The sequence below is a fragment of the Telmatherina bonti genome (assembly GCF_933228915.1).
Source record: "Telmatherina bonti genome assembly, chromosome: 21".
Classification (NCBI taxonomy): domain Eukaryota; kingdom Metazoa; phylum Chordata; class Actinopteri; order Atheriniformes; family Telmatherinidae; genus Telmatherina; species Telmatherina bonti.
This window is the reverse complement of record NC_136630.1, coordinates 11,857,711-11,870,534: the sequence shown is the minus strand read 5'-3', so window position 1 is coordinate 11,870,534 and position 12,824 is coordinate 11,857,711. Positions and strand designations below refer to the sequence as shown.

Below are 12,824 nucleotides of genomic sequence, written 5' to 3'. Positions count from 1 at the left end.
TTGGTGTTTGGAACTATCGGCTGCTCCATGTGACTTCCACATTCCATTCTTTCTGAAGAACTCTATGAGAGTGTCGCCACTCGGAACATTCTGAACCTTGCTAGTTAGAAAGCTTACTGTTGTAACCAACACTGAATGGAATGAGCCTTAACTTCACAACATGAACTTTCCTGTTCCATTTTTTCCCCCTGTTTATGTAATTTTTCTTCCTTTCTGTTGTTTCAGCCTGCAGCAGATGAACGGCGGGGGTCTCGTCCACCTTCCATGGTGCGCTCCTTCACCATGCCTTCCTCCCAGAGGCCACTGTCAGTAGCTTCAGTCACCTCCATTTCCTCAGACACACCCCCCTCTAGGCCTGGCTCTGACGGGTAAACAAGTGTTTCACAATTTATAAAGACATAAATACATTAAATAAATGGCTTTAGTCATTTGAAAAGACAAAGGATTTTTTTCTGTCTTTATATCAGAGGTCTTAGATTTAAAACCAAAGTGGAAAGTCAACAGATGTGCTCTTTTAATTTCACTTTATAAACAAAACATTGATTTTTTTTTTTTCCATTTTGTTTGGGAAAAATGTGTCAGTCATATTTATGAAATTAATTAATAAATTCTTGAGTTAAGGTTCACAATTGATAAAGTGATACTGCATGTTGCTTTATGAAAATAATTATATAATATTCTCTTTTCTCTAGTTTTGCTCTGGAGCCTCTACTACCAAAGAAGCTGCACACCAAGTCTCAGGACAAACTGGACCGGGATGAACCTGAAAGGGAACGGAAAGAGAAGAAGAAGGAAAAGAGGAACAGTAAGCACCAGGAGATCTTTGACAAAGAGATGAAGACAATGGAGATATCTCTGCAGCCAGCCGAAGCTGTCATACTCTCAGAGACGGTAGTGTCCTTTTATACTTGCTTCTCATTGATCTTTTGAATGATTCACACTGGTTAATTCCCCTATTATGTCCTCATTCATGCAAAATTATAATGACACTTGCTGCACATAATGTAAGTGCGAAAAAGAAAGTAAGATAAATGTTAATGGGAAAACTATTCATGAAGAAATCTGGCAGGTATTTCTATGATCTCTTTATAAAACCTTTGCATCATATTTTCCTTTTTGTCATGAATGGTGGTGGAGGTGTGGACCCAAATGCAGGAGAAGGGAGCCAGAGATGCAGAACTTAGAGGTTTTTTAATTATGGAGTAAAATGAAGGCTGAACTCGCCAGGGAAACATGGTCTGAAAATGGAAAAATGGTCACACACAATGATTTAGCAACTAAAAACAGAAACCAAGCTATGCATATACACAAATAGGGCTAGGCGATATATCGAATATACTCGAGATATTGTGGCTAGTCCCCCTGTGCGATATAGAAAATGCCTATATTTGTCATATTCGAGTATCCTGTTGTCACGGAGTTGTTAGTTACGTACACAACGTGAGCTATGTGCTACGTCATGAGAGGCAGCGTGTAGCCACTGTTGCCAACTTGCCGACTTTCTCGCTAAATCTGACGACTTTTTTTGTGAAAAGCGACTAGCAACAAATCTAGCGACTTTTACTGGAGTTATTAGAGAGTTTTCTGGTGTTTTGGCGACTGACTTTAAAGCGCATATTGTAAAGTTACTGTTACGAACGAGATTCTCTCCCCGTCCTAAAGCACTCAGTCGCTCCGGCTGCAGCTGCAGCCAGTCAGAGGAGCAGAGAGGACACCTGCACGACTCCACCTACAGTCAAAATGAACAGCCAAATCCGCCACTGATCCCGCTCTGGATTACAGAGTGGCATGTATATTGCAAAGTTTTTCACGTCACACAAAAATAAGTAATTATATTTGATTACATTCACAGCCTCCATCACTTACTCACCTCATCCACTGTGTGTGACATGCATATTTATCTAGCTCGTCATGTCTCTAGAAAGTACAGAAAGGAGTGGGAATTAAACCCTGAATTCAAAGCTGGCTGAAGCTGTTTATTGGAGATGATATGAAGACATTCTGCCTGTATTATAAGACTGATTTCTACGCTAAACTCTGTGATTAAAAAAAAAAAAAAAATACACGACAACTCAAAAACGTATCCATAAAGCAAACCATTATAATAGTTCCACCCAAAGCAAGCTAAAACTAAAAAAAATTTTTAAAAAAAGACTAAAATAAAAGTAAGAAAACTTCACAAATAAAAAAAAAAATAAACGTATCTGTCAAAGTGTCTTTTTTGGGTCACTGTGGCAGTCCCAATCCCAATAAAGGAAGAGGGTTGGATATGCAGCTAGCTACTCCACAAAACATAACAATCCTTTGGTTAAATTTGATATTTGATAATCTAACATTTAATAAAGGAGGACAAAGCTGATTTATACAATGTGGTTTTAATGGTATTCAAAATAATTTTTCAAAGGGATAGACTGTTTCAGTGGCAAAAATGAAATGAATAGAAGAAAAATAGTACAGGATCCTTCATCTGGCAGTGGTTTGGATACCGGAGAGAAGAAGTTGACCAAACAACTGTCATAAGCAAAGTATGTTGCAGAAGTGTCGCCACAAAAGGTAGTAGTACCACAAATTTATGTCATCATTTGAAAAGTCACCCCCAGAACATGTATTTTCATACGTTGCATCTATTACGTCATGCAAAGGCACTTTATTTTGTTTTAAAATGACATGTTTGTGCCACTACTTTAACTGTTCAGTAAATACGGTTTTGATCAATTTGCTTCCTTACAATTTCATCCTTTTGGCATGAATGCTTAAAATCAGCATATCGTAATGCAGTATGAACAATTGTGTTTTAATGTAGACACAAAATCATCTCACTGATGTGATTGTATGCATCAAAGCATTCATTCAAGGCTAAGGTAAATATTGAGATATATATCATATATCGTAACATGCCATAAAAATATCGGGATATTACTAAAAGGTCATATCGCCCAGCCCTATACACAAACAGAACGAGACACGGGTGGAATGACTTAACTAATGAGTCCAGGTGAGCTAATGAATGGGAAGGCAAAACAGGATACTAGAAATCAGGAAACTAAACCAGGAAAACTACAAACTAAAACAGGAAACCAGGAACTAAAGAGCACACAAAACATCACACACTTTTAACACAGAACAGATAGACCAAATGTTTTTCTTGTCTAGAAATCCATTAGAAACCAAAAACAGCAGTATGTACAGTAAAGTATCTTTGTTATCCTGATGCATTTAGATTTTTTCTTTACTTTCTGATCTCCTACCTTCTTTTCAACATCTCATCTTTTGTTGTCTTTATCTTCCACCTCATGAATGCTGTGTCCATTATAGCAGAGAGGTCTAACTCCCTGCTCCCTGGTTAACATCATGAAGATAAGGACAGGAATCGGATCCAAGGGAGGCCCCAGGCAATGGTGGAGCCGTCTAGCTCATAAGGGGAGGGAGGGAGGGAGGGAGGGAAGGTGGGGGTCTCATGCCTGAGGCCTCAACGATTCAAGGGTAGAGCATCAGGGAATCTCAGCTGAATGTAGCTGTTTCTTCTTAGGTTTCATCTTTAAGTTAAATATCAAGACATTATTCCATTTAGCCCTGATATGAATTAGACCCAGTCTGACTTCAGTGTGATGTTATTTTCAGTGTCTCCCTTGTGACTGAATGTTTAGAGTTTGGCCAATTACAAAGTTGTTTGTCAATGGCGCCTACAGTATGGAGAAGGACACATCTTTTCATATTCAAATTCTACCCTTAATAAAGTGGAGAAAACAAAGTCTTGCATGCAAACAATTACTTGTAACAACAAATAACATACTGCTACCCTACAGGCGCGTTTATCCAATTGGATTTCTCTTTTAGGAATACAAATAGCTGTTTTAATGTGCATGGACACACACAGCATTCCCAAATGAGATGTAGAACTAATTTTCCTCCATTATGTTTCATCAGAGTCTCAACTCATTGGCCACACAGGAAATTTTGCTCTCAGTGCCGTTTTATTGACTTGAATAATTTGAGTTGTTCACTTCGAACGCTCTGTAATAATAATTTCTTTTCTCTGCAAACGACGACACAGATCAGCCCTCTGCGGCCTCAGCGACCAAGGAGTCAAGTTCTCAACCAGATGGGTGGAGACCGCCGTCTTTCCGTGTCTCCTGCACCTTCTACTTCTTCCATCAACTCCTCCTCCTCCTCGCCAGCACCCCCACCCATTACACCAAGAAATAAACCCTCCTTTAGCTTGCACACTGTTTCCAGTAAGAGAAGTATTGGTTCACATTCACTTCCATTCAACATATACTTTTTTGTGGACTGGTTCTGCCCCTTTAAAATCAAAGCAAACTTGTCAGCAAGCATATTTGTTTTTATGCAGTGAGGAGAATTGCACATTGCAAACCGATTCACACTCTTAGTTCTCCTTAGCGGCTCTGCTGTGGTTTTTGCAGACTCCCGAGGGAAATATCTTCTTCTTTAACTGCTAAATGAACCAGTCAGCACAGTTGCATGCATAGCTTAATCGAGCTATGATTAGAGATCAGCATTACTATTTAATTGGACCACTGTCCTTTGACTCTCTGGACTGGGTGATTAAATGTTCAAAATATTCTGGAGCTTCAAAGTTTAGATGTGGGATATTATTATACGTGCAAGTTCTGCCTAATTTACTTCACAGAAGTTGTCTTTGGGTTACTTGAGTGGTGTTTTTTTCTTTTATCTTATCAGATGACACTGCAGTTGTAAGCACAGGGTTTTATTAGAGCGGAGCGACAGGCTGGAAATGCTTTGCATGGCAGTGAGTTGACACATAGTCTTAATTGGCTCCTTTTCAGTGACAATTTCTGGCACATTTACTCATCTGACGAAAGAAGCAGAAAAATATGTGAACGAGAGCAGCTTTGTTGGGAATGTGGCTGTATCAGTATACATTTAAAGTTCACTGCTTTTGCAAAAAATATGCAGCTTTGGAGCTTGTTGCGGTGAGCTCCGGCTCATTGGAGTCTAATTCAGCAGAGGCATAAAGGAGTTATACTAAAACAAGTACATACATTTAAAAGTCCACTTTTGTCTACACTTGTACAATGCTGGCTGTATAAACCTGCTGTTTTTCTTGTTGCATCATCTGCATCTTTATAGTAGTCAGGGAGCAGATGGATATTTCAACACCTTTAATGGGGTAATTACTGTGATTATGCAATCAGATTAAGTTTTGAAAAGATTATGAGCTTAAACCATGGGAGCTGCAGATTTAGCATTAAATTTTTTATAGGTTCATTAGTATAAAAGATTCCTTTTGTATTTTCATTTATTATTTACACACCTCCTTCTCTAGAGCACAAGAGCCACAAGACAATATGATTGTACTGATATAAATGTATAGGAACTATTCTCCTGTAAGCATGTGCACCTACATCTTCCATTATTTATTTCTTGTTTGTCAAAAAGCGGTTAGTTTCAGTTACAGGGAACTCATCAGAAATTGGCCCTGTGATGTCCTCTGGCTCTGAGCCCTGCTGTTACAGAAACCCTGATGTATTTTGATGATGAATGTGAGCTGATGAGCGCCCTCTTGCACAGGTCTGGAGCTCAACGGGATGGGCTGCTCCGACAAAGGTGAAACCCCTCCTCCGCTGCCGTTGAAAGGAAGCACAGCTGATTACGGCAACCTGCTAGATAATCAAGACTTGACGAGTCCCTCGACTCCCCCACCACCCCCACCACATCAAAGAGTAGGTGTTTTAATTAGAGCTGAGAGCACCTCTTTAATGATGCATGGCACTTGTAATGAAACAAGCGTCCGCTACACGCACTTGACATTTGGGTCAACGTCCTCCACAATCCCCCACTCTCGCACATCCTGCGCTAACGATTTTTCATGTCTGTGTGAAGGCAGGTTTCACACCTTCATTTGGACTTGTTCTGCGTTTGTCCATCACGTTTTGTAATGTATGGCACAGAAGAGGGTGGGCATCAGTCAGTCAGAGGCCTATACCTGCTTGTCCACCCTGCTGTTATTTATACTCATCCCGCCAGCCGGCCTGGTGCTCAGACGTGATTGATTGGATGATTACTTTACCTCTCACATCCATCAGAAGCTCTCCAGCTGTTAATCAACGGCTCGTCTCTTCACACTCGCTGACTTCTACTCAAGCTGTCCTCTCGCCTCGCCACTCCACTAACTAATCTTATTTATCCACTGTCACGGCCCATGGACAGGTAGTAAAACAGCACGGGCACACAGTACGCCAACAAACTGACAGTAATGTAGTGAGGGCACATGTTCTGAGTCTGAGTGACAGCCATTCTTCATTTGTAGTCTTTTGTGATGACTGGAGTGACGTTTATGAGCATCACTCCTTGTATATCTTTGTTGTATTTTAGGACGGACATGCAGGTGGAGAGGAAAACTGGAAGATCAGACATTTTTTATTGGACAAATTCACCCTTCATCTGTTTCCAGTCATCTAGCTTAAAACTATGTGAAAAGCTGAATGAAAAAAGGAAATGGGCATTTAAATAATGCTAATAAGCAAGTAATTTATCAGTAAGCATGAGCATAAATAGGTTATAAAGGAAATTTTGATTTCCTAATAAGTTCCTCTCAACACAGTCCTGTATCCTACCTCTTCTCTTGGCTCTCTGCCGCTTGTAAAAGTCAGTCCTATTTTAACTTGTCTTTTCTCTTTTTGTCTTACATTGCTGAATCAGCCATGATAGTGTGTTGATATGCATGTTATTTGCGTGTGACACAATGCTATAAAGTAAAACACTGCAGTCATGTGATGCTCGGGGCTGGAAAAATCAAGTTGTGAAGTGTGGTTCTATGGCTGCAGGAATCCACACAATGAAAGTCAGTATCCCATCAAAATGAGACACAAACAGTTTTAAGCTCCAAACATGTGTTGTGTTGCTTTAAATTATTTGAAAATCTTTCATGAATTTATACCTAATCAGTGGAAAGTACATGAAAATATCACAATATTGAATCACAAAAATATATTCTGAAAATTCAATAGGATGCCAGAAAGTAATTAAAAACAGTTGGCAAACAAACAAGAAAAAAATCATGAAAAGGTTCTGCTATGTCTTAAAACAAAACTACTGTAGATCTATTACATCTATTTGCTTAAATTAACTGCAGTCAGGTAACAGATTTAGTGTAAAAAGAGCATCCCAGAAAGGTTAATGTCATTTCTGCTCATTTAAACCAATAACTAGCACTTACAAATGTTGTTTATTCTCACCCTGCCATTTCTACCTGCTTAAAAACACAATTTACCCCTTTTTTTTTTTTTTTTTTTTTTTTAATTGCAGCTTTTTATCATTTCCTGCAAAGTCAGTTTTGATGTAAAAAGATTTCAGGCTGTTTTTTTTTCTTTTTTTGTCTCTTCCCAGCACATTCCACCTCCTCTGCCCAGCAAGACCCCCCCTCCACCTCCTCCCAAGATCACCAGAAAACAGGCCTCCATCGATTCAGGAATTGTACAGTAAACAAAGACACTGACAGTTGGACCAAATGACACACTGTCAACACAACAAAAACAAACAAGAAAAAAAACAAAACCACAGCATCAACAGTCAGCGGCCCCCCTTAGAAAAACGGTTGTTTTCACCCACACACACTCGCTCCCTGTCCCAGCTTGACAAGATGAATACCTCACCGCAGCCCGCCCCCTCTTATCTTCTTTAATTCTCTCCTTTATTCTTTTTGGCTTCTGTTTGACAGCGATGCAGTCTGCAACAAAGCTTGTTGCACAGAGGAATTGTCACTGAATTTGTAGACGCTTTCAATGGCCCGACACCCATGCCACTTCCAGATTTTATCAAGACATGAGATTGTGTTACAACAGATAAGCTTGGACCAACAACTTCCCAATACTGACCCACTCTCAAGTATATGAGAGCAAACAACTCAATAAAGCATTATTATTCTTGTCTGTTATATTCATATTCCCACTATGTACAGAGGTTTGTATATATGATTTTATTTTATTTCTGATTTTTTTTTTTTTTTTTTGTATGTGATTTGGTCGTGACTTTTTTTTTTTTTAGTATTAACATACCATTAGATTAAGTGGCATTTATATAAAACAAAAAAGGGCTTTTAGGTTTTGCATTGACAGGGACTTTTAGGAGCTGTTATACAAGAACCTTTTCATTGGTAAAACTTGGAGTGCACACACAGTACAACTAACTCCTGTTGAATTATCGATGTCAAACCTTGTCATCAATTGCTGTAACCTTGGATTTCAGTAATATTGGCAAGTCCCAGTTCACTACTGAAATGACTTCTAAATAAACTTCAAATGTAAGTGTTTTTATGATTTTTTTTTTTTAAACAGATACCTTTCTTGTCGTCTCTGCCTAGACTATGAGGTGCTAAAAATAGATGCTTGCACTTCTACAAATAACAACAAACTGACAATCTGTACTTGTTTCCTGACTTTAACTAAATGCTAGTGACAAAGCTTTCAACTTGATTGACAACCATCATTGCTGCCACTTTACTGTCAGTGTGTAGGAGTGGTGTGTTATTAAGACATGTTTTACCAGTGGATTAAAATAAAAATACATATAGACAAGGAAGAGCGGGTTTATTGTATAGCATATTCCATGTGCAAGACAGCTCAGAGGGCGTTAAAAGCATTACAGCACTGTGCAGAATAATATGAGAATTTGAACTAACTAAAATAAGAGATTAAAAATCAACTGCTCTCACTGCCTGCTTTATTGGGGCTACTTTGTTCGATTGCTTGTCAAAACAAGTAGCCAATCACATAGTAGCAATTTAATGTATTTAGTAATACACAGCCATCTCTGAAGTTTATAGAGTTGTTTGTAAAAATGAGAGAATATCCAGGGAGCAGTCTGGGCAAATGTCAGGGAAGAATGGGAAGACTGGTTAGAGATGATGGAAAGGAAACAGTAACACAAATAATCTCTTATTACCACCAAGGTATACAGAAAAACCATCTCCTGAGTACGTAACGCATCAAGCCTTGAAGCAGATACGCGAGCAGAAAAACACACCTGTCATCTAAGAACAAGAAACTGAAGCTACAATTCCTGCAGGCTCTCTAAAATTGGACAACAGAAGATTAGAAAAACTTTACCTGGTCTGAGTCTCCATTTCAGCTGCCACATTTGGATGGTGTAGCATCCATTCTGCCTATCAGTGGTTCAGGCTGGTGGTGGTGGTGCAGTGGTGTGTGGGATATTTTCTTGCCACACTTTGAGCCCCTCAGTACAATTGAGTATTATTTATCAAAACCAGAGCCTGAAGTATGAACAGTTTTCATGAGACGCATCACTGTTTAGAAAAACAAACGGCTACATCCTGTGAATGCCTTGAAGCACAAATGAACCAGATGCTAATGGTTTAGACCCACATAGACTGGGAATACATCCCATAAAGGGATTTACCAGTAGTTCAGTAATTGCACTGAACTACTTGTAAACAAGATGTCTCATGGAAACCTCTACCAGGCATAAAAGTGGATACATAGCATGATGCAGACTGGAGCCCAGAAAGGCAGTAACACCAGAGGAGCCAACATCAGTTACTGATCTATAAAACCATTACCAAAGACTGTAAGGTCAGAAAATCTGTAAACAACCCACATTGAGCGCAGGAAATCATATGACTCCAGGTCCAAATGCATTTATACTGGATGCATTTTCTCATTTAGATTCCCAGTGGGCTTTAGGTTTGGATTCTGTGGTGAGGTCCTTGTTTAGAAAAGGTATCTTCACTTAACCACTCATACAATTATCTCTGAATGATTTGAGCCATAAGGGACTCAAGTGTCTACCTAACATATTATACAATCCTAAAATCTGCTAAAAACTTCTGCCAATTAACAAAAAAAAACCCATTTTTTTAATACCTTCTATACTGCTGCTGCATATTAAAAAATAGTCCAAGTTATTTACATTAAAATATGTCTTATGGTACTTATATAATTTCTATTAAGAAGATATTGTCAGTTTAAGATGCAGTGAAATATTTAATTACTTCAGGCTGAACCATTGAGCAATAGTAAAATTATCTGGAGCATAGCAGCTTATGATAAAATTAAACATTAATTTGGTTAAAAATATCTGCATTGTTCTGAGTTTTAATGGTTTTCTGACAATAATAGTTTTTGCATTGACAGGCATAAAGTCTTTAATCATGATAGTCTTGTGTTTTATTAAATTATGTGACAGAACTGAGAATATCCCCCCTCATTTAGAGTAAGTATTACTGCTTTACCTTCATTGTCTGAGCTAACGTTGCACATTTGGTAAATGTGTATACAGTCCTTGATGTTTTTACCATGAAACCAGCTCATGGGGTCTGTTTTTTTAAGCATTTGTCCCAGGTGACTCATACTCTGCTGCTCTCCTTTTCTGCTGACACTCGGTGAGTAGGCGTCTGCCTGAGGCGAAATGCTCCAACCTTAGCATCTGTTGTTTGACGGTGTTTTTATCTTTCAAAGATTTGACTATATGAAGCACTCTCGTCCTAATTAGGAACACAGAGTGACATCTTTCCCCCTTGTGTGTTTTCTGGAGGAAAAGCAGCCGTAAGGGACTACTTGTCCCTCATATGCTGTGTTAGCATATTCTTTCAGACCATAAAATGTCTAATTAATGTGTTACCATGATGGAAATGTAGAATCTATTGTACTTAGTGGGTAAGTAAAACAAAGTTAAGATTTTTACAGGAAGTCTATATAATCCTTGGGAGAAAAAAATAGTGTGCATATATATATATATATATATATATATATATATATATATATGTGTGTGTGTGTGTGTGTGTGTGTGTGTGTGTGTGTGTGTGTGTGTATAGATATTATGTATGTGTGTGTGTGTGTGTGTGTGTGTGTATAATGTATTAGTGTGTGTGTGTATATATATTATATGTGTATGTGTGTGTATATACACTATTCACAAAAAGTTAGGGATATTCAGCTTTTGGGTGAAATTTCACAACAAGCCTAAAATGCATTCAAACCTGTACAGGTGAACTTAATGTGATCTTCTCTAAGCTTTTAAATGCACATGTCCAACTGTTAAATGTTTCAATAAATTTTGCACAAGTTGCTGTTCTCTAACAAGGAGCTTAACGGCAAAAATCACGGCAGGTGTGTGATCCTTGAATTGACCAATAAATGTCCTGGTTGAATTAGAGCTGGTGTTTAAACAGTTGTCCTCATCATGCTGTTCACATTTTGACATCATGAGACCAAGACGACACCTAACAATGGAACAACAGTCCCTTGCCATTGCGATGCTTCAAACAGGACGTTCTCAGACAGAAGTGGCCACTGAGCTTGGAGTGTCACAGAGTGTCATCAGCAGGTTGCAACAGAGATATGGAGAGACTGGAAGAGTCACAGAAAGGCCTAGAAGTGGACGTCCTTTGGCCACATCCCGTGCTGATGACCGCTACATTGTGAACACTGCCCTGAGAAACCGGATGATGAATGCCACTCAACTCCAGGCACGTTTAAGAGAGGTGAGAGGCACCCAAGTGTCACGTCAGACCATTCGAAACCGTTTCCATCAGCGTGGTCTGCGTGCTAGACGACCTGCACGGGTACCTGACCACACCACCAGGCACAGGCATCATCGTCTTGCATGGGCCAGGGAGCATTTACGCTGGACGAGGAACCAGTGGGCCTCAGTGCTGTTCTCTGATGAAAGTCGATTCACACTGAGCAGAAATGATGGCCGGCAACCATGTTGGAGACGTCAGGGAGAGCGCTATGCATCAGCCACTGTTGTCACCAGGCGAGCTTTTGGTGGTGGCGGTGTTACAGTGTGGGCAGGGGTGTCCACTTGGTACAGAACTGCCCTACACTTTGTGAATGGTACAGTGACAAGCCCATACTACCTGAATAATATCATTAATCCAGTGATTGTGCCCCTACATGAACAGCACAGGCCTAATTTCATCTTCATGGACGACAATGCTCCTGCTCATCGAGGCCGCATCATCAGGGAACGGCTGTTGGAGACTGGTGTACCTCAGATGGAATGGCCTGCACTCTCTCCAGACCTGAATCCCATTGAAAACCTGTGGGATCAGCTGAGCCGTCGTGTAGAGGCTCGAAACCCTGCACCCCAGAACCTCAATGACCTGAGGGCTGCCCTTCTAGAAGAGTGGGATGCCATGCCTCAGCAGGCAACAAGCTGCCTTGTGAACAGCATGAGACGTCGTTGTCAAGCTGTAATTGATGCTCAAGGGCACATGACGAGATATTGAGACGTTCACATTTTTTGTTGTGGTGTAACTACCATTGTTGTTACCTTTTGTGTTGAATGATTTTTTTGAGATGAGGAAATCAGTAGTGCATCCTTCTACTTAAATGTCTTACTTTTATGATATTATATCACTGTAGCATGAACATATTGCATTTTCCATAAATTTCACCTGAAAGCCAAATATCCCTAACTTTTTGTGAGTAGTGTGTGTGTATATATATATATATGTGTGTGTGTGTGTGTGTGTTTACATTTTCTGTACCATTTAGTTCAATTCAGGTCATGGGGAAGCTGAAGCCTATCGCAGGAAATTAGCAGGAAAGAAGCAAGGTACACCCGGGACTAGTCACCAGCCCATCCCAGGGCCAACACAGGTAGAGAAATAGCCATTCACATTTACTCCTGGGTCGAGTTTAGAATTACCACTTCACCTAATATTCACTGGACAGAGCTATCTATGGTCAGTTGGCATTGCTTATATGTGTTGCATGTCACGCATATTTATACCTTTAAATATGTAAATGTAAACACCTAAATCTGGAAAGTTCAGTAGTGAAGTGAATATCTGTAATGTAGGCACAAGTCAAAACTGG

The 12,824-nt window shown here is 39.6% G+C and overlaps 1 protein-coding gene across 2 annotated transcripts in view; it reads left to right on the top strand.

The window, feature by feature from the left end:
- Positions 1–8,335, top strand: part of dock1 (dedicator of cytokinesis 1) — a 228,474-nt gene extending 220,139 nt beyond the window's left edge. For both annotated transcript variants that reach the window (XM_079260765.1, XM_079260764.1), the window contains exons 48-52: positions 226–368; positions 693–891; positions 4,055–4,235; positions 5,554–5,705; positions 7,372–8,335. In XM_079260765.1, the coding sequence (XP_079116891.1) occupies positions 226–368; positions 693–891; positions 4,055–4,235; positions 5,554–5,705; positions 7,372–7,467 (771 nt within the window). In that variant the 3' untranslated portion in view covers positions 7,468–8,335. The remainder of the gene's footprint in view (positions 1–225; positions 369–692; positions 892–4,054; positions 4,236–5,553; positions 5,706–7,371) is intronic.
- Positions 8,336–12,824: the final 4,489 nt, after the last annotated feature.